We start from the raw sequence: 23,065 nt of genomic DNA on the forward strand, positions 1-23,065 counted from the left end.
GGAATTGGAGCAAAGTTAAGCAGAGTCAAGTCTAGAAGTCTAGACAGAGCATAAGAGGAGTTAGGATTGCCCTTGTTTTTTATTCTAAACGTTTCTCCAATTATGATTGCATTCCCACAAACAGTTTTCAGAATCTAAGAAGTTATGTGAAGATGGTGTGCTAGCCTATAAACAAAATTCAGTATGGGAGGAAAAAAATGAAACTGAAACTTAACAGATGACCTCAAAGATTTTATTATGTATTTCGTATAACATATCAATTGTATTATACAAAAAATTTAAAGATCATTTCCAGGCAATTATAAAAGTCTGGAGATGCTGTTTACTAGGTGGTGTTTAGAAACTTCTCAGAATAGATTCCTGCAAACCTCTATCTTTCACCAAAGCTAAGAGATTAGTCTGAAAGGTATATGGTGATTTTTTTACTAGTTTAAGGTATATTTTTTGTATTTAAAATTATAAGACTGATACCAATATGTAAAGTTGAAAAATAACATAAGAAGCTCAAAGCCACTCAAAAAGAAAGCAGCCCTACATATATATGTTTAACAGATAATCTGGCTAAATTTGCCTAATTACTAGAAGACAGTGGTTTTGCATGATCCCTGTATGTATCTTTCCCTAGAGATTACAAGCTTAGAAACTAAGAGTATCAAGGGAGAAAACATGCCAGTACTGGAAAAAGCAATTTACTAAACAGTGCCCCACTGGCCTGAAAACTAATTCAATTCCAAAATGAAACAAATTAGTCCCTTTTCAATGGCAGGATGGAATCACAGCTTCTTAATAGAGTAGTAAAATAATTAACATTTCAAAATTAGTTCAGAACTGAGCTGGGATTTAGGAACCTGATACACACACAGACACACACACACACACACACACACACACACACACACACACACACACACACCAAGTTGCCTAAGCTGTTTATCTCACTGTGTTCTGAAGGGTATTATGCTGGCCTTCTCGTAGCAAATTATCTATCTTTGCAACTGATCAAGAATGAGAGGGTGTCTTTGGATAATGGAGAGGAGGGTTCTAAAGCTCTCTAAATTGTGACACAACCTCACTGTTCACATTGACAACTCTGCCTTTTAACAGAAGAAAGGAAGTAATAGGGACAGTTTTAGAAACAATTCATGGAGTGCCTTTGAGTATTCTAAGATAGAAATATGTACCAAAGGCCCAATAAAACCTACACATCAAATGTGTTCAATTTCTTAAGAGGATGAGTTCACCCATCACAAATATAGTTAAGATTTAACACTCACTCTGTGAAATGTGGATAGATGCTAAAGCTGTTTTTATTCTTACAGGAGATATTAGATACCAGCAATGATACTCTTGTGTGTCACCCTCAACACACATAAAGGTCAGGTAATTGAAAGTTATGGCTCCCAAAATGATCTTAACTCAGCTACGGAACTATAAGAAGTAATTAGTAGTATTGAACTCACCTAACAAGGCTTAAATAGCCACAACAAATGCCATGTTAGAACAAAGTTAGGATAATATTGGGAATCATAACTTTAACTCTTAAATTTCTATTGAATGCCTCACAAATTTGTATCACAGTAATAATTTTCATTGACTAATAAGGCTTTAAAATGGAGACTCATAAAAAATAAAATCACTTTAACAATTTAACTCGCTATATATGTTTTTAAAGACTGTTTTTTAGACAAACTAAAATTACTCACATTATAGAAATAATTACAGTTAAAGGAGAAAGGTGGTACTGGCTTGCTTGCTATTGTAATTTCCCACTTAGCTTGTTCTGCCAAGTAACCTTGAAACACTCTAGAAATATCAATACATATCTAAGAATAGGAACATAAAACAATATGCATTATGGGCCAATTCTTGGTAAGCTTAAAATAATTTTTAAGAAAATGAGTAGGGAGCAAAGTATTTTAAAATATAGGGAATATATAGTCACTTAATGATTTTCCCAAGTATAATTAATTACATTCCTGCACATGAAGTTCATATACAAGAGATTTCTTTTAAATGGTTTGAATGAGTCTAAATAAAAGTCTTGTGACACAGCCTCAGTGTTGACGTTGACAGCACTGCCTTTTAACAGAAGGAAGGAAGTACTAGGAACAATTTTAGTAACAATGTATGGAGTGCCTTTGAGTATTCTAAGAGGGAACTATGTATCAAAGGCCCAGTAAACCTACATTTCAAATGTGTTCAATTTCTTAAAAAGATGAGTCCACCCATTACAAATGTAGTTAAGATTTAACATTCACTTTGTGAAATGTGCATAGATGCTAAAGTTGTTTTTATTTTTGCAGGAGATATTACATACCAGCTATAATACCCTTGTGAATCTTCTGAGTAGTCCCTAAAATCAGCTAATATAATGGAATGCCAGAGCTTAAGGCTTAGTCCATATGTCAGTGAGATAAAAATTACCAGGAAACCTAATGGTGGTTCCAGGATATATCCTCTGAAATTGTAATCATTACAAAGTATGTGTTTGAAATCCACCAGTTTAAATACTCTCTTTCAAGAATTCGGATGAAAAGTACCTGCACTGCTTTTTGGAAAGCACAAATTTAGAAAGCATAGATTTAGTGGGAAAGACTGCCTCTGAAGACATATCTGAGTCAAGAAGACTTCTCAGTTATCCCTTCAGGAGTTATTTAAAAATATTTAAAAATAGTTATTTAAATAGTTATTTAAAAATAGTCTCCATTTCTCCCCCATCACGTGTAATTTAGCAGAGACAAACTGATCTTTTAGAAGGAGGAGCTCAAATTTGTTTTAAAATTGAAACTAGCTATCACTTTGGAGAAAACAAAAAATAATGCCAAAAATACAAATAAAGCTAAAAATAATAAAGCTAAGATTTTTGGCTAACAGTGACTGTAAAACAAAAGCATCAATTATATTTCAGGCTTCAAAAATATTTACTTTTCAAAGCATGTATTTTATTATTGATTTCTGAATATCATGCTAAATGCATGACAATCAAAGTACATCTATAATGCTTAATAATAGCAAATCCATTTACACTATTTTGCACAAATCAACATAATTATTTAAGCAGTAAATTTCCAGCAAGGGATATCTTAATGAAGATCTGAGCATAGGAAATGAAAGAATCGGAAAAACTAAAATAACTCCTGACTATGCATTAAGAAGCATGAAGAGTTCAAAATTAAGAAATATCTTTTAAGGCTAACTAAGTAGCCTAAGGAGAATTCACAATGCCTCCCATATCCCCATTAAAATGTAATCTTGAAGACCTTAACATATTTTTTTATTGCCAGGGTTCAACAAAATGCTTGCATCTGTAAAATGTGAATCTCAGCTTTCGGGTGATGAAAATAGAAGCAAAAAGGATACGAGGGATTGCAAAAAGCTGAGCAAACACGTGAAATGAAGAACCCCAAGCCATCTGCCAAGGAGCCACATATGTCATGACGAACTGTAGCTTGTGAAGCAGGTCCCCAAGCTGAAAGCAAAAGAGAAAAGATTCATCAGAGATGACAATCACAGTGGTAGGTGTAAAGGTCATTCAAAGCATATGTGTCTCCACAAGGAAAAGGCAGTAATTAGATACTATTACCTTGTTATCCTGTACACTCGGCAATCACTTAAGGATATTTTAAAACAGCAACAAGAATATCAGAAGTCTTGAATATCAGAATATCTCCCCAGTTAAACTGATATTCCAAGTCAAAGTTTTCCATATATATATAAAATATCAGTACATAGACATGAAATACATGGAATACCTTGCTTTTCTTAGAGAAACTTTCACTACTTAAATGTATTGGATTTTTAAAAATAATTCTTTCAATTGAATCACTGTGATATATACAGTTACCAGACTGTTCATAATTGAGTTTCAGTCATACAATGTCCCAACACCATCTGGCCACCATTGCCCCCAGTTTCCAGTTTTCCCCAAACACACTTCCCTGCCCTTCCCCATCATCCAGATTCTATGGCAGAAACTTCTTCTTTCTTTCTTTCTTTCTTTCTTTCTTTCTTTCTTTCTTTCTTTCTTTCTTTCTTTCTTTTCCTTTTATGAACTGTGATTTGCAATACTATTACTGAAAGGGCATCATGCATATCTTTTCAGTACTCAATTTTTGTCCAGAGTGATCACTTCCAACTATTATTGTCATAGTGGTTCATCCCCTGTCCTAAATCGCACTTCACATCCCTCTTTATGGCAAGCTTTTTAATTTTGTGTGTGTGTGTGTGTGTGTGTGTGTATGTGGAGGAAGGGGGAGTCACACATGGCACTGTGTAGGCCTTATCCCTGGTTCTGCACTCAGGAACCACTTTTGGTTGAACTGGAACAAAATGGGTGCAGGGTATTGAACCCAGGACACATGCAAACAAGGCAAGTGGACTATCTCCGGGACCCATACTGGATCCATCACTCCTTTTCAAGTTTTTTTTTTGCTGGAGAAAACAGCCCTATGCCTTTGAATACCAATGTACAAAATACTGCAGAAAGCTAAACTAGAACCCAAAAACGGTTACATTTTGCAGACAAGTTAATAACACACACAAAAATAGATTTGAGGGAAGAAGTCCTATTGTGCATAGAAGAGAGATCGTCTGTGGTTTAAAGATGCAACATAAAGGGCAAATAAGCTCAGTGGTTTTGACTGGAGATTCGGCCTAATGACACAATGAGATTGCAGGGGAAGAATACATCAAGCACCAGCAGAAGTAATTCCTGAGTGCCTGGCTTCAGATCTATACTGTCTGGAGAAATGTTTGATGAAGCCCAGATGAGACATTCTACTATAACTCCTACATAATGATAAGTATTCTGGTAAGTATTCTACCATGACGTTGCCTAAAACACTACATCCACTTTTCATTCACAATGAAAACATCATGGGGCAAAAGGAACTTGTTACTTGTGACTAAACAGTCAACAATCATGAGACAGACAGACACACTCTCCAAGGCCATTGACATGGAAGAGGAAAGGAGAATTACTAATTAGGCTCAATACTTATTGCATGGGATATATTCTATGATGAAATGAAGGTCCAGGATGGGAAACAGAACCTTTAAAGAAAAAGTCAAGTTAACACAGTCCCTCAGTGAAAGGACAATCTTGTGACTGTGAAACCCAATACTGAGATAGCTCTTATTTGTACAAGAAAAGTGTAATGAAGCAAAAAAATGTGGTTATTATAATACTATCTAAATCTCCCCCTCATTTTTCTTGCATGAACTAAGTTTTCTCACAAATTCCTGAGTGCGGGAGAAAGACATTAAAGTAAAATAAAAGTTAAAAAAACATTAAAATAAAACATTAAACTAAAAGCATTAAAATAATTATTAGACAGGCCATAGAAGGTGAGCCTGATGGGGCTGGAGCGATAGCACAGTGGGTAGGGCGTTTGTAACACGCGGCAACCCGAGTTCAATTTCCAGCATCCCAAATGGTCCCCTGTGCACTACCAGGAGTAATTCCTGAGATCAAAGCTAGGGAGTAACCCCTATCAGACAGGTGTGACCCAAAAAGAAGGTGAATACACATCTCAAAGACATTGCAAACATAAAATTCTTACTTTGCAGCAGAAATCCTCCCAAACAGTGCTCAGGGAGCCTGGGGAACTCTCCCAGTTCATTTTGGCCAAGGAAACAAGGAAAGGCCATGTTTAGACCTTGAAGTTCAAGGGATCACCAGGACCACCCTGAAAGTTCTTGGGAGAAATTAAATTCTTAAGAAGCTGCAGGCATCTTTTATAGCTAGAACCCCTGGTTAGAATGTGTGCCCACTTGGGACTCTATGACTGATATGAAAATAAAGAGAGGAGAGAATGTGCAGAGAGAGAGGGATAGAGGGAGAGAGAGAGAGAAAGAGATGAAGGGAGAGAATTATATGAATTACATGGATATAAAGAAATAGAGAAAAATTGAGAAATTTGGAAGTCAAAGAGGTGGAAAAACTTTTTATTTAAAAAAAGGAAAATGGAGAAAGATAATATGATTGGACTTGAAGAAAAAATAAATATGTATTCTGAGTAATAAAAACAGATGCCCTTGATTTCTAAGAAAACACAGAAATTAAAAGATTTTAAAGATTTATATATGTTACCAGAAAAAAACAATTAATTTTATTAGAATTCTAATTATGAAACGACTAAGAACTAGTGCATTTGATTAATTCACAATGTGAAGAAAACTTTCTTGTAAAATGCATTATGGGTAACAAAATTTATAGTTATGAATAACTTTGAGTTTTTTCCTATTTACATAATTGTTCTGACACCTTGTTTTCAGAGAGATTTTCAGGAAAGTCTTTAGCAAGACTTTAAAGTTTTTAATAAAGTCTTTTACAGAGCTGTCACAGTGAAAGAAAAGTTACCAAAAAATCAAGGTTTTCAACATGGGACTAAATAGCTTAAACAAACACAATATTATTGTATACAACTATATGTTGGACCTCTACATATTAAAACACTCTTCTTTTTGACATACAACCCACAAAAAACAGGTCAATTGCATTTCACTGTGAGTAAAGTGAAAATTTGCTATTTTCTCTCAGCATGTCTTTTTATGCTTCACAGAAAGGTATTTGCGTAAATTCAGAAAGGAACTCTTTCCTCTCTGTAGTAGTCATTCATTGTCATTAATCATGGTCACGGTTCTCCTGTTGTTCGAGCGGGCCCAGTAACGTCTCCATCGTGAGACTTGTTACTGTTTTTGACATATTGAATACATCAGGGGTAGCTTGCCAGTCTTTGCCGTGCTGGCGAGATACTCTCTCAGTAGCTTGCCGGGCTCTCTGAGAGGGTTGGAGGAATCGAATCCAGCTCGGCCAGGCTGGCTGTGTGCAAGGTAAATGCCCTACCACTGTGCTATCGCTCCAGCCCATTGTCACTAATACAAATAGGGAATCTCAATAGCCAGTTACAGGACCCCAAGGAACTTTTTAAAGGAAATATAGGCCAAAGGGATGGGTTTAACCAACAAAAGCAAGTTCAAATACTATTATGTTACTATGATTCATCCCCAGCCAACTTCAGTCAGAACCTAAAGGTCACTCAAGGAAGAACTGGAAACATCCCTGCTATGGAAAGCAAAGAATGTCCAGAATTGCAACCACTACTGGGGCTCTAATCTCAAAATAAAAAAAAAGCTCTGGAAACCCAGATCTCTCTCAGTCCTAGAAAAGGATGAGATAGTTTCCTATTTGCAGAACACCACTACAGAAGATTAGAGGTCTAAGAACACCTCCAGTTCACTGTGCTGACCTGATTTTCACATCTTTACTTGGTCAACCCTGGATAAGCCTTACGTGATGACATTAAAAATATTAATTTTACTATTAATATGAGAATCATTTGTAGTTCTTAGTAAATCTCCAGGAGTGCTCAACAAATAACAGGGTAACCCAAATAGAAAAGTCTCCAATATTGCTGTTTTAATGCAAAATAACTAGTCAACTTTAGCAAAAGCAAATTAAAGATGAAAGTGGAGAGAAAACTGTTTCAGTAACTTGCCTTATGTAGAAATCTGATTCTAGTTTTACAGAGGTTATTAAATAAGTGTATTATATGAGGCCTGATTTAAAAAATAACCCCTCTGGGTAATCCAGAAAAATCTTGGCTTACAAATGGTGGTAGTCTAGTTCATGAAGGGGCTCAAAAAGTTGCATATATTGTCATTAGTCTGACCAGGAGAGTTAGGAAGACTTGCCAAGGAAGAGTTTTATCTCAAAAAGCAAGATTAATTGTTCCTCCCAATCCTGATTCTAATATGTTTTCTAATATGTTCATACTTCAATATGGAAAAAGCAGAGATATCTAACAGCTAAAAAAAGTCCAATAAAGCATAAGAAAAAAATCTAAAACTATTTGAAGCAGTGCAGGCCCCCAAAGAAATAGCAATTATGCATTTCGGGGAAATCAAAAAGGAAAACTGAAGTGAAGCAAAAAACAAAAAGCTGATGTGGTAGCTAGTTCCCTCAAATCTCAGTCAGTTATATAATTTTTTATCTAATCCAGAGAATATTTCTATAAATCCAGAGTACTCTGAAGGAGAGAAACAATAGGCATTGCAACAAGGTTTAAAAAGAAAAATAATAGATGGTTGGTTTATTAAACAAGTAGAGCTACTTATTCTTGGTTCAATGCAGTGGAAAATAGTTAAGGGATTTACAATGAGGCTTCCCACATAGAAAGAGATGTTTTAACATCATTAGTAAACACTATCTTAAACAGAACAATAAGAGAAGTAATTCAAAGCTGTGCTTGGTGGGCTGTTAATGAGCCAATAAACCAAGCAAAAACCCTAGGCCTCCTCTCTTACCACCACCTCTTCAGCATTGGTAAAATACTGAGGGGAGGACTGGTGGTTTAACTTCTCACAAATGCCCAAATTCTCTAGGTAAAAATATCTATTGGTTCTTATTGACACCTTTACGGGGTGCAGAAAAACATCCTCCACCCATACCAACAAAAACAAAGAAGTGTCTAAAATGTTATTTAAGGAAATAATTCTTAACTTTGGCTTACCCAGGTCAGACTGAAAATTGATTTTTTTTCACTTCCAAAGGCTAGGATGAAGGTTCTACTTTATGAAAATTATATCAAGATATCTGATTCTTAGCTCCCCCTATTACCTTAGCTCTTCTAGGCTGAGAGCCTAGAAAGACCCCCTTCTCGGCTATGAACACCCAGGCCAGAAGGGATCCCGGCAAGTTTTAGGACTGCACCAGAAGTGGGACTTTAATCCTGCACAGGCATCTACATGGCCAACTACTACACAGGTACAGAGACGGCAAGGTGGGGGGTGGTGGTGGTTGTGACCTCTGGGGTGCAGTTATTTTCCCCTTTCCCAGTGCTTTGGACTCACATCTCAATATCCATTGCCTAATTCTGAGGAGGACAGCCTGGCTATCCTAAATACATTAAGCAAATAGTCCAGAGCCTGTTCCAATCTCACCAAAATAACGGTGAACACAAGAAACTGAAAAAGCCTAATATAAAAGAACACATCCTCTGAAGCTGCACTATAAGACTCACATAAGTCACAGAGGAGCTCCAAAGAGGAAGGTAGTATTATAGAAGGGGAAAAAGGTGACCACCATTGACTGAGCTCACCCAGAATCCTTTCTCTCAGCAAAGGGGTACACTGATAGTGAACTGGAGGGTCACACCTCCATACTACCACAGTAACATGAAGAAACAGTGCAAATCCCCACCACAAGGATTGGATGAAGAAAGAGCCCAGAAGCCTCAACAGCAAATATGCATGAATAAAATCTCTCTGACAAAGAACTCAGAGATGAAATGTTTAGGATGTTCAATGAGCTCAAAGAACTGGTAGAACAGGTATCCAGTAAATTAAAGGAGGACTTGAAAGAAACAGAAAGAAAGTGTAACAGTCAGCCAATAAAATACAGGAAGAAATTTGAACAGAAATAAGAAAGCTACAAACAGAAGTGACACTAATAAAGGATTCGGTCAATGAAATGAAAAACTCAGTGAGTGCTCTCAATAATAGAATGACAAGATCCGAAGACAGAACCAGTGAGCTTGAAGATGAGCTGCGGAAAGCATACAGGGAACAACATACAATGGGAAAAGACCTCAAAGTAGCTCTAGAGCGAGAAAGCGAGGGGATGAACTCAAGAGGAACAACATAAGAATCATTAGAGTACCAGAAGGATAGGGAGGCAACCCCAGTGATGTAGCAACAGTTAGAAATATCATTGCTGAGAAGTTTCCAGAGCTGGGGAATGCAGCATCCAGATCCAAGGAGCCTGAAGGGCACCAGTTAAAAGAGACCCTAATAAAAAGACTCCAAGACATATTGTAATCAGAATAAAGGATACCACAGATAGAGACAGTACTGCAAGACCAAGGTCAAAGAAAAAATCGCACACAAAGGAGAACCCCTTAGATTTACAGCAGACTTATCAGAGGAAACCATCTGAGCCCCAAAGACAATGGTGAGATACAGTGAAAAAACTCAATGAAATGAATGACTCACCAAGAATACTTTATCTGGTTAAACTTTCACTCAAACTTGAAGGAACAATACACTATTTCATGGATAAACAAAGCCCAGGAACTTCATAGACTCAAAATCAAACTTAAAGAAGGACTGAAGGGGTTACTGTAAAACAAGACAAATCCCTACAAGCACAACAAACCTCCACAGAAAGATGGAACAAAATCCTATGACAATATCTCTCATGTCAATGGTCTAAATGCACCAATTAAGAGACACAGAGTGGCATAATGGATTTTAAAAAATACAAAATTCTTCTGCAAGAAACACATCTGAACTGTCAGATCAAACAGAGACTCAAAGTCAAAGGATGGAAAATAATTCTTCAGCAAACAACTCCTTCAAAAAAGCCAGGGTTGCCATACAAGTATCCGATAACATATATTTTAGGCTGAATAAGATTAAAAGGGAAAGTGAAAGCCATTTTTTTAATCATCAAGTGATATGTATAGCAGGAAGAAATCACAGTCCTAAACATATATGCACCCAATGTGGGACCAGCAAAATACTTAAAACAACTGCTAATAGACTTCAAGAAGGACATTGGTAGCAACACAATAGTAGTTGGAAACTTCAACACTACCTTATCACCTTCTGGATAGATCAACAAGATTAAAACTCAGCAAGGAAGGACTGGATTTGAAGGAAGAAATGGAAGAGAGAGGGCTAATAGATATATACATGCTTTCTGTTCCCCAAAAACCAAACACAGTCTTTTCCAGTGCACATGGAATATTTTCAAAGATAGACCATGCCCTGGGACACAAAACATATCTCAAAAGAATCAGGAAGTGGTACCAACCATCTTATCAGACCACAATGCACTAAAGATACAAGTTAATCACACACAGAAATAGAGAATAAAATAAAACACCTGGAAATTAAACAACTCAACATTGAACAATGAGGGGGTCAGAGAGGTAATCAATAAAGATATCAAAGATACCTGGAAACAAATGAGAATGAAGATGCAAGCCACCAGAACATCTGGGACAAAGATAAAGCAGTGTTCAGGGGAAAATTTATAGTTCCGCAAGCATTTCTCAGGAACAAAGAAAGGGCCTGCATAAATAAGTCGACTTCACAGTTTAAAATCTTAGAAAAGGACCAACAAAAAATGTCCAAACGAGGCAGGAGGAAAGAAATACTAAAAGTTATAGCAGAAATTAATGACATAGAAACCCAAAACACAAGCCAAAAAAATCAATGATACCAAGAGACGGTATTTTAAGAAAATAAACAAGATTGGTAAACCACTAGCAGGACTCACAAAGAAAGAGAAAACCCTAATGAATCTAACCAGAAATGAAAAGCGGGACATCACAATATAAGCCAAAGAAATTCAAAAGATCATCAGAAATTACTTTGAAAGTCTGTATGCTACGAAACAAGAGAACGTAGATGAAATGGATAAATTTCTGGATCCTAAAACCTCCCAAGGCTGAGCCAAGAAGATTTGGAATAACTGAATAGACATATCACTATCAAGAAAATTGAAACAGTAATCAAAAGTCTTCCCCAAAACAAAAGACCAAGTCCAGATGGATTCATTAGCAAATTTTTCCACATATTTACAGAGGAACTATTTCTAGGCCTTTTGAGATTTTGAAAGAAATACAAGAAACAGAAACTCTCCCAAACAGTGTCAATGAGGCACATATCACCCTAATACCAAAAGCAAATAACACCCCTCCAAAAAAATATAGGTCGATATCCCTGATGAATACCAATGAGAAGATCCTCAACAAAATATTAGCAAGTAAACCCAACAAGTCATCAAAAGGATCATACACCACGGCCAAGTGGGACTCATCCCAGGGGTGCAAGGATGGTTTTAATATTTGGAAATCAATCAACATAATTCATCATATTAATAAAAGAAATGATAAAAAGCATATGATCATGCCAATAGATACATAGAAAGCATTTGACAACATCCAGCACACGTTTATGACGAAAACTCTCACCAAAAAGGGAATTGAAGGAACTTCATCAATACAGTCACTGTTTTGTCTCACCTAAATAGAAAATTGAACCCAACCAAAAATTGGCCTGATTGTGAAACACCTGGGAAGTAACTTCATTACACTCCCTTATTATCACTTCATTACACTCCCTTATTATCACTTCATTACACTCCCTTTATTCCCTTACTATGTTCTTTGCCAGTATGAAGCAATTACATAATATGGACTTTCACCCATGTACCCCTTAAATATTTAAGGGTGTGAAATATCTAGGGTATAATGTTGCAAGGCAGAAAAAAAGGTAAAGGGTCCTGGTAATAAGTTTTAGAAAATTATAAAACTAATTTATAACCCTAAAATAGCTCTAAGGCATGAGGGGAACATTCCTTTGAGATGCAGATACTGAGAATTTTGGAGAAACTGAGGCTCTATCTGGCTGAAGAAACAGGCACCACAGAGAAGGTTGGATCTTCTCAGAAAAGGAGAAACTACAGGAGAATCTAAAGGTCATTATAAGAATATGAAAGGGTCCTCAAGAGTTCAAGGCTTTCCCTATGAGAACACCGTGATTAAATCTTACCTATGCAGAGAATTCCAGGCCAAGACTATTGGATAAATTGAACATAGCATTCTGCCAAAAGCCATTTTCTGACTTTTCCACTGTGGAAAAGCCTGTATTCTCTCTCTCTCTCTCTCTCTCTCTCTCTCTCTCTCTCTCTCTCTCTCCTCACATTTATCTATTTAAATTTATTTAAATAAAGCTGTTTTACTTCATTAACACAAAAAATTAAAAAAAACTGATATTTAGGTTTCTTTTTCCCTAGAAATAATTTGACTTTCTTCATTTTTATTCATTTGCCTTAGCCATAGAATGTTGATTTTAACTTTTTAATTCTTTTGAAAATACCACATTAATTTTAAACCTGATGTTGGTTTCAGTCTTCTGAATTTACTCTGGAGGGACTTCACATTCCTGTGTCTTTGAGATGTGGAGAATTTCATTCTACTCCATTATATCTGATTGAAGTAATTTAGGTCTTCTTCCCAGTATTGTATTTTCTATTAGTCATCAAGTGAGTTGTATGGATGAAAAAACCAAAAGTTCTAAGACAGACTTCACCTGTTATCTCACAGTTGTTTAAAAACATGCTATTTCCTTTTAAAGCCAATGCCTTTTTCTTGTAACTACTATGAAAGTCTCCAAAGGAACACCATGGAAGTTATAAGAAAAACCATTCAAACATGTTATTCTAGATTACTTCAAAAGAAAATTACCTGAGATGGGTTCTCTTGAATTAAGCTGGGATATGTTCTCTTAACTACCTGGGATAGGTTGTCTTAAATTAACCCACTTATTTAACCCACTTATTTATGCTTAACCAAACTTATCAAATAAAGTACCTCTAGATTTGAAACCTTCCAGTAACCCCACTGTTAAAAATTCTTCTGGTTATTAAGAATTGACCTGGTGACTCATATCTAGATGAAAAATGAAAATATGAACAAATTTCTTTATGTGGTGTGTTGATCCCCTTCCAAATCTCCTGAATGTGAATTATGGGTTATTCATAGTTACATCTATTGCATTTTCCATATATAACAATATACTGGGAGGCTTTTAAGCCACCTTCAGAAAAAGCTGATAAGTAGGTCAGGCACAGAAAAAAAAATAACAATCAGACCGGAGCCCAAGGGAAACCCTCATCTGCAAGTTTAAAGCTCTAACAAGCTAAATTTTGCTGCATGATGATTAAACGAATCTATTACAATTATTTTTTGCTTAGCACAGCAACTTGTATTTAGAAATAAGCAAAACCAGCAATCAGACATATGCACTTTCATGCTCTAATTGCAATGAAGGCCCCAGGTATCTTTGTTCTTTTCCTTCAAAAGTGGTTTTGTGTGTGGGGGTGTGTGTATGTGTGTGTGCGTACACATACACACATTATGGGGAATATAATTTAATCTTTGTAAAATATTTTAAATACAAAGTTCATAGAATAGATTTTACTGTCTTGGACAAAATCCAAATATCTAGAATACCTATTTTTTGCATATAAATTATTCCTCCACTGCACAATAATTTGCTGCTGTTCCATAAAATCAACCCAGAGAAACAATGTGTTCAATTATGACAGAGAGCAGTATTTAAGAGCAAGGGTTTAAAGTTGCCACGTATTGATTTAAATTCAAGTATTACCTATCATGGAGATAAGAACAAAACTGCTCACAGCATTGTAAGGGATAAATTATTTTATATTTCTTAAAGACTTACACCTGGGGACTGAAGAGATAGCAGAGTGGGTAGGGTATTTGCCTTGCACATGGCTGACCTGAGTTTAATTTGCACCACATATGGTCTCCTGAGTCTGCCTGGAATGATTTTTGAGTGTAGAGTCAGGAGTAAGCCCTGCCTACTGCTGTGTCTGGCTCCCAAACCAAAAAATTTAAATGAATAAAGTAAAATAAGATTTAAAATAAGATTAATACTTGTGTTGGCAACTATAAATGCTATAGCATATGTACATGTCTCATTTTGAGAACATGTTTAATTTACAATCAGGAAATATGAGGCTCTTTCTAAAACAATTGACACAAAGTCTAGGACTTCTTATGTTTTTAACCTGGTTTAGATTCAAAGAGGCTAAGTGTTCTACTTAGTTCAAACAGCAAGACATTGGGCCATGGGAAACCAAAGATGGAAGTTCCTGATCAATCATTCCACTAATCTATTGATCACCAAATCTTAAGTTTCCTCAAAGCTGTGAACCATTCCTTTCCTTTCCTTTTCATAGAAAGTAAAACTTATCTAATCTGCTGCTACTAAAAAATGGTCTCTATCCAGGCCTTCTGTTAAAAATGAAGTTCAGGAGAATCAAAAAATGAGCAGGTTACCTCACAGATATAACAAATGGTGTTATAGACACAGTCAGGGATTTTATCTTCAGGTAAACAGTGATGTAGGGTTCTGATCTATCAGGCCTATTTAACAAAGAAATTCCAGCAAGCCTGGTGACACTCAAGTGGATCATAAAAAAGAAATCTATACAACTTGAATGCACAACTCCAAGATGATTGATAGGGATTAAATGGTTTATTCTCAAAAGTATCAACATGGTTTATCTAGGTTAAAAATACTCAAATGGAGTTATTCCCTTTATCTTTCTTCAAGCATAAATTTAGGCGAAAACACCTTACCCAAACTGACCCCAAAGTAAACTAGAAAAATAATACATTCTATATATATGTATATACTATATACTTTATTTTCAATTCGTTAACTTCATGGTAGCCTTCATAAAACTCCTCCACACAATGTATAATTTCTCTATCCTGCCTGAGTTTTATTTAAGCAAAGGCAGCTTTCTGATCCTTGTTTGTGGGGGGCTTCCTCCCACTGTAAGTCCCATAATAATTCCACGAGAAGAAGCTGTGAGGACCATGTTTCTGAACTACTTATCAAAACACATATGACTGTTTTTACTCATGTGATGTTTTGTAGGGAATCAAATAAGGAACTAGAAAGATAGTAGAGTGGATATAGAGCTTCCCTTGAATGTGATCAACCCAGGATAGATCCTCTGGCAGTAAGTGAAACAATGACTGAATGAAATTTCAGTATGTTCCCAACTCAAGTAATGTAAGCCAAGATTAGAACAGTCTGGAGCTTGGTGAACTTTTATTTATTGCTTCCTGTGTCTCATATTTAACATGTCAGATCTTTGTGACTATTGTTTTTTCCTGATATAAAAAAGAGTACTTACCCTTTTTCCTCCCTGAATGCTTTAAACTTATGTATCAATGATCTCGTTTTATTGATAACTTGTCTTCAATTATGGAAAACGTTCCATGATTAATATGTGATATGTATGTATGTATGTATGTATAATGAGATACATCTTGTTATATAGTAAAAGCCATACTCCACACACTTCCAAAAAGGGGAGCTAAAGAAAAGAAAAATAGAAAAGGCTATGATTTAGAAGATCATGCTCTAGCCATGAGCACCAGGTAAAGAACATTAGTTGGAATCCACATTTCCAACATGTAGAGATAGATATAAGATTGAATTACAATGGAATACTATGCAGCTGTTCAGGGAAAATGAAGTCATGTAATTTGCCTATAAATGGATGGGCATGGAGAATAGCATGCTGAGTGAAATGAGTCAGAAGGAAAGGGACAGATATAAAATAACTGCATTCTTTTGTGGTATATAAAATATATACAGTAGAAGAGTAATACCCATAGCTAGGAAAAAAACAGGGGTTAGGAAGACTGGTGTTTTTCTAAAGTCACAAGGACACCAGAGACTTTAAAGACAGAAAAGCCTGCCATTAGAAGATATCTGAAGACACTTTGACTGAAAGACTGAGATGCAGAAAGAATCTGCATTTTGTGCCTTCCTCTATTTATTTTTGGTGGGGGGTGGGCGGGGAGAGGGAAAGTGTCTTGTACCATTCCTGAAGGTCCTTAGGGCTTATTTCTGTTTTTCTGTTGAGGCATCACTTCTGGTGGTGGAGGAAGAAATGACTCTGGAGATTAAAGGAAGAAATGACTCTGGAGATTAAAACTGACCCCCAAAAAATGAGGACAGGGTACTAGTTTTGCCTTATTCTCCCTTCTGTCCAAAAAACCTAAAGGTCAGGATAACATTCCTCATTTTCCCCTTACTTTGTGTAGGTTAGATAGAGATGAGGTATGGCATCAGAAGAAAGACTTCATTGAATCAATTTATTGTTTTTTCAAGAATTCATGAATCTGCAACCTACCCTTCCTTTCCTGTTCTTTTACTTCTCCTAAAAATGAAAAAGAATAAATTGACAGGAGGGATAGTAAAGTGGGCAGGGTATTTTCCTTATTCATGACCAACCTGGGTTCAATCTCTGGTATCCCATATGGTTCTCCAAGCCACACCAGAGTGATTTTTGAGTGCAGTCAGGAGTAATCCCTGAGCATCATCAGATGTGGTCTCAAAACCAAAACAAAAAAACATGCCTCGCCACCCCCCACCCCCCAAAAAAAGCACAAATCAAAAAAACCTCTTCCATGACTGTGAAGGCAAAATAACCACTTTGATGCAATTTAGCTACCTATCATCTTCCAGTCTTTTTGCTTGCTGCAAAAGAGAATATTCTTCTTGACTTCCTCCAAATGGATAACAAAGGGACTATAGCATTATTTATTTTTTAAAGTTACACATAATGCTTTTTTGTGCCTAGTAAACAAACACACAATTCCTATGAAGAACTTTTATAGTAAACATCTGATTCTGCTTTGATGAAAATAAATATCACTATCGTCCCCAGGAAAGGGACTATAACATTTATCCAATGAAGAGCTATCTTTACTTTTTAAAAGTGGTACACTTCAAAAAGGGGGCCTGGTGGGGGCAACAATACACTTTTAACATATTAGTAAGGTGCACTGATATAAGTTGATGTTTGAACAACATAACTAAATTCATGTATTAATATAGTATACTTTGTCATGAGATCACTTAAGTGATTAAGTGACTTTGTCATGAGAATAAAGAAAAATGAAGAAAAAAAGGACATAATTCTTGTCTAATAAATTATATGTCTTTAATAGGAATAAAAGAAACCCAAAACTAGGAGACTGAGGTGTGAAGGTTCTGCCAGTATTCATTTCAGCCCCCTGTTCCTTTCCAGGACTTGAATTGCAGTTATTTACATTATTTAATTGATGACAGGGGTGATTTTGAAGCTGCAGTGCTGTGTTGGGGAATGGAATACAGGAAAGTTAATATATTAAGCCATAAATCTTGAAGAAAGGATACTTGGAGGTGTTTGGGTTCTTCTCAGAGGTCATACAACACAGCTGAGAAAAATTACTATTGTGGCCAACTCTATGACATCAGCCTGTGACCATAAGAGTATTTCTACAGTGAGAAGATTTTGTTTTGCTCTCTCAGTTTTGCAATAGGGTCTTGGGTGACTACAGAGCACAGAGCAACCCACTCAAAGGGGAGCAACTATTTCTACCAGCCATGTGTTAACTCCCCTTGCACTGAACAGGATGGCATGAAGGAATGAGGTATCTAAACAAAACGTATGGGGAACCAAGAAAACCAAAACATATACATGAAGACTGAGGAGAAAGAACTCTAAGTCTTCCCATATGCTTAATCTAAAATCTTCCCTCCTCCCACATGCTTCTCTGTCACTCCACTGTGAATCATCATGTCTCTGAATATTGAATTGGTATCTAACCACAACATGCAAGATGAAATTTCATTTTTCAAAAATCAGTTTTTCCATGTCTGAGCTCAACCAAACCCAACTAATATGTATAGACAAATCACTATCACCTGCATTTTGTTGGCTCTTACAAGAAGTGGTAAAAACACACCTATAGTGTCCTTTGTTTCCAGCTGCAAGGAAGAAATTCTTCATTCATTATTTTGGATGGCCACTACACATAAGCATCTCTCTTTGATAGCCCAGAAATGGTGGGGTTTTTTTGGGGGCTTTACAAGCCTTTTTATCTTTAGATTTAGACATCATTGATTTATATATTTATATAGTTAGCAATAATTTTTCAGACTTACAATATTCACACCTCCAATTCTACTACCAATGTTCCCATCCCTTTCCCACTAATGTCCTTCTTTCCTCTTATGCTGTGGTAGACTGGGAATAGGATCAAGTTTGGCTCTGCTATTAAGTGATCCTAGATAGTCCTATAATTAGTCTATACAAAAGAATAACATTCTACATTTCACCTCCTGCATGCTTGAACCTATGCTGGAAATCAAGATAATCAGCAAGCAAAGCAAAGATATTTACCATTACAGAATTTATTAGTAACTGAGGCAAAATGTAAAATGACTCAGTGACAGTATGTTCAACCATAATACATATAGAAAAAAATAAAAGTACTTCTGTTGGGGGTATGGTACCACCAGCATGTCAGTCTGTACCTGTGAGGTGAGTGCATCAGCAGCCTGATGGCGCCTTCAGACTTCCAGATACCCCAAAATTGCTGCTGTGCCTTTGGCCAGACCCCAAAAACTTGGGGCAAAGTTTACCAAGAAAGTAAACAGCCAAAAGTTAGGTATGTGGGAGACACACCCACAAATGACCTTAATTGGAGACATGGCCTTTCTGGTTCCTGATCAAATTGCTTAATGGCCGTGATCCCAGAAACTCAGAAACAAATCTCAAAACCTAATGGCTTTTGGCAGAAATGTGTCCGGTTCCTGTGATAGGGTGATAGGTTACTGTCACTGGGCTACCCCAGGTGGGAATAGGTTTTGTGCCTTGGCCTGTTCCCCCTGGCGGCCCGGTGGCCACCATTCTCCAGAGGCTTCTGGACAGTCAGGTCAGGTTTGGGCCCACAGTGACAAGACACATGGGGCCTCACGGGATGGGGGCGGAGCAAGCCCTTTTCTCTCCACCCCAAGGAGACCCCGAGTCGCCACCCACGAACGGCCTCTCTGGCTCCTGATCAAGCTGCTTAATGGCCATGATCCCAGAGACTCAGAAACAAATCTCAAAACCCAGCAGCTATTGGCAGAAATGCGTCCAGACCCCGCAGTAGGTTACTGTCACCGGGCCACCCCAGGGAGGAAAGGATGTTGTCCCTCCACCTGCTCCCCTTGACGGCTTGGTGGCTGCCATCCTCCAGAGGTAATTGGGAAGTCAGGTTTGGGCCCTCCGTGATGAGACATGCGGGGCTTCATGGGATGGGGGTGGAACTGGCCCTTTCCTCCTCTTCCCAACAAGACCCCACCATTCATCAGTGGCCTTTCTGGCTCCTGATCAAACTGCTTACCGGCCATGATCCCAGAGACTCAGGAACAAATCTTGGAACCCAGCAGGTTTTGGCAGAAATCCCTCCAGATTTAAGTTTTAAAATCTCTGAATTTCAAAATTGTGAGGCCACTACTGCAGCCACGCAACATCATATGTTTTTCATAACCAGCAAAAGAATACAAATTGTCTACTGTTGCCTTTTCAGCAGATCTGAGTGTTGGGGTAAAATCCAAAATAATAATGGTGGGTTTGGTGTCAAAATATTGAATGTAATTAAAGTAGAGAGAGAGTAATGAGGAAATCATCTGTCCCACAGGTGGGGGAGGATGTGGGATAGGGGTATACTGTGGTTTTTGGTGGTGGAGAATGGGCACTGGTGAAGGGACAGTTGTTTCATTGCATGACGGAGATTTAAATCCGAAAGTTTTGTAATTGCTTTCATGGTGATTCAATAAATAAAACTATAAAAAATGAAAAAAAAAGTACTTCTGTGTACAAAGATCAAGAGACAGAGATTAGAATGAAGGAGAGTCACACTATGACACTGGGTGGTCTAATTTCAAATTTGAGACATAAGAAACATCTTGAAAGAGAGCTGGGGTGAAGTATCTGGGGAGGAAGCTATAAGAAGAGACAAGGAGTTCGAAAAAGGGTTTTCAGGCTCAAAATGCCTTATTTAGTGGAAGAAATTCAAAGTCTGCTGGATCAACCAAAGAGGAAAGAAGAGGAAGTTGGAGTAGTATTAAGGAACAAGATTGTGTCAGTGTGTAGACCAATATAAGCATTTGATTTTTCCTGTAGGTTAAATAGGAAACTCAGGTTTTAAGCAGAGAGAGGGACACGTTTGTGTTTTTTTTTTTAATTTGATTGACTTTTGGCCTAGCTTAAATCCAAAAAAGAAGTTTCCATGTTTGCAACAAAAAAAATCTAAATAATTTAACAATGACTTTTCTGAGGCCATTCATAACATTCCTATTACAGGGAAAGCCATGACTCTGGAATATGGAGAGACAGGGGAATCCAAAGAATCAGCAAGACTTCTTACTTGGGCTAGAAACTGCTACAGTGGTGATCTAATTGGTCCAAATATTAAATAGTGTTTTCATACTAGCTGGAGACTGCTATAAGATTGTGAAACTCCTATTGACCTCAGTTTTAGGGACCACTTCATATTTTTCAGAGGATTTGTCTCCAAAAGTCTCAATATATTCTCAAGGTAAAGAGCTAAGAAAGATACCTTTATAGATTTGAGGAAATATCAACCACTGTGAACAGCAAACCCTGAAAACAAAAACCTTTCCTTTAACCATATCCCAGTAGGAAAAGGAAATTCCTTCTCAGCTAGTTTATCTCTCATAAGAGAGGGAAAAACATAGCCATGAAAGCTAGAACTTAATGGAAAACTAATTGAGAATGCTACCAAAGAAGAGTAAGAACATGGTAGAAAGAGAAAAAGTCTCTGTCATAAGGTTTCTGAGTTAGAAATGAGCTGTTTGGTGAGTTATTTAGCTCATAATATATATAATCTTATGATTTCATTTTGGGAAGGTGAAGTTGAAGTAGTCAAACCTACCCCTATTCCTCCTGCTAAGTACAAAAATAAAGATATAAAATGGACAATTATATGAAAACAAGACTCAACATCATATGTAATTAGAGAAGTAAAATTAAAATGAAATAGCATTATAAATACTTATTAGAATAGTTAAGTTTAAAAAATCTGGGACTTGAGTGACAGTACAGAAGTTAGGTTGCTTGCCTTGCATATGGGCAATCCTTGGCATGCCATGAAGTCTCCTGAGTCCTACTAGGAGTGATCCCTGAGCGCAAAGCCAAGAGTAAATTCCAAGAGTAAGCATCACCAGGTGTGCTCCTCCCTGTCTTGCCCCCAGACACCACCAAATTAAAAATGTGCTGTAGAGTTAAAGTTGGAAGAGATGAGTAGACATTAAATATGTTTTCCAAGGATGATCTCTAATCAAAGAACTGAGGAAGAAATTAGAGTATTAGAATGCATGATTATATAATTGATTCTTTGTTACTTGTAACTATCCAGTTGACCTATGAGAGTAAGTACTCAGAGAGCATTTTTGCTGAAGCATCTTTATTGTCAAGACAACCACAAAATTAAGCTGTTTTTATATTTGTGTTATTGTGAATAATAATCAGGCAAAGGTAGGGGAAATGAAGGAGAGGGAGGAAGGAGATAGGAGAAGAGAGACAGACGAGAGAAAGAAAAAGAAAGAAAAGTGAGTTTAAAAAATAAGTGTTTTCCACAAAAACAGAAAACTAAATCAAACACCTGGAAATTAAACAGTGTGCTATTAAACAAAGAGTGGATTAGACAGGAAATCAAAGAGGAAATCAAAAGATTCCTAGAAACGAATGAAAATGAGAACACGAGTTACCAAAACTTATGGGACACAGCAAAAGCTGTGTTAAGAAGAAAGCTTATAGCTCTACAAGCATTTCTCAGGAAGGTGGAGCGAGCACACATAAGTAACCTAACCTCACAGCTTAAGAGCTTGGAGAAGGACCAAAAAAAGGAGCACAACCCGAAAGGAGGAAGGAAATAATAAAACTCAGAGCAGAGATTAACGAGACGGAAACCCAAAAAACAATCCCAAAGATCAATGAAACCAAGAGCTGGTTCTTCGAGAAAATTAACAAGATTGATAAGCCTCTAGCAAAACTCACAAAGAAAGGGAGAGAGAAAACCCTAATAAAACGAATCAGAAATGAAAAGGGGGTCATTACTACAGAAACTACAGAAATTCAAAGGATCCTCAGGGAGTACTTTGAGAAGCTTTATGCCACGGAACATCAAAACCTCGAGGAAATGGATAAATTCCTAGACTCCTACAGACTCCCAAGGCTGAACCAAGAAGACCTGGAATACCTGAACAGACCTATCACCATCAAGGAAATTGAAATGGTAATAAAAAGTCTCCCCAAGCACAAAAGTCTTGGCCCGGATGGATTCACAAGTGAATTCTTCCAAATCTTTAAAGAAGACTTACTCCCAATCCTCTTTAAGCTTTTCCACGAAATTGAAATATCAAAAACACTTCCGAACAGTTTCTACGAAGGAAATATCACATTGATACCAAAAGCAGACAGAGATGCCACAAAGAAAGAGAATTACAGACTGATATCCCTGATGAACACAGATGCAAAGATCCTCAACAAACTACTAGCAAATAGAATCCAACTACTCATCAAAAAGATCATACACCATGACCAAGTAGGATTCATCCCAGAGATGCAAGGATGGTTTAACATTCGGAAATCAATCAACATAATCCA

At 36.9% G+C, this 23,065-nt stretch overlaps 1 protein-coding gene across 2 annotated transcripts in view; it reads right to left on the reverse strand.

The window, feature by feature from the left end:
- Positions 1-23,065, reverse strand: part of PCNX2 (pecanex 2) — a 409,093-nt gene that overhangs the window by 121,283 nt on the left and 264,745 nt on the right. For both annotated transcript variants that reach the window (XM_056113571.1, XM_056113570.1), the window contains one exon: positions 3,361-3,469. In XM_056113571.1, the coding sequence (XP_055969546.1) occupies positions 3,361-3,469 (109 nt within the window). The remainder of the gene's footprint in view (positions 1-3,360; positions 3,470-23,065) is intronic.

This window comes from Sorex fumeus, unplaced genomic scaffold (assembly GCF_029834395.1).
Source record: "Sorex fumeus unplaced genomic scaffold, SorFum_2.1 ptg000021l, whole genome shotgun sequence".
Lineage (NCBI taxonomy): Eukaryota > Metazoa > Chordata > Mammalia > Eulipotyphla > Soricidae > Sorex > Sorex fumeus.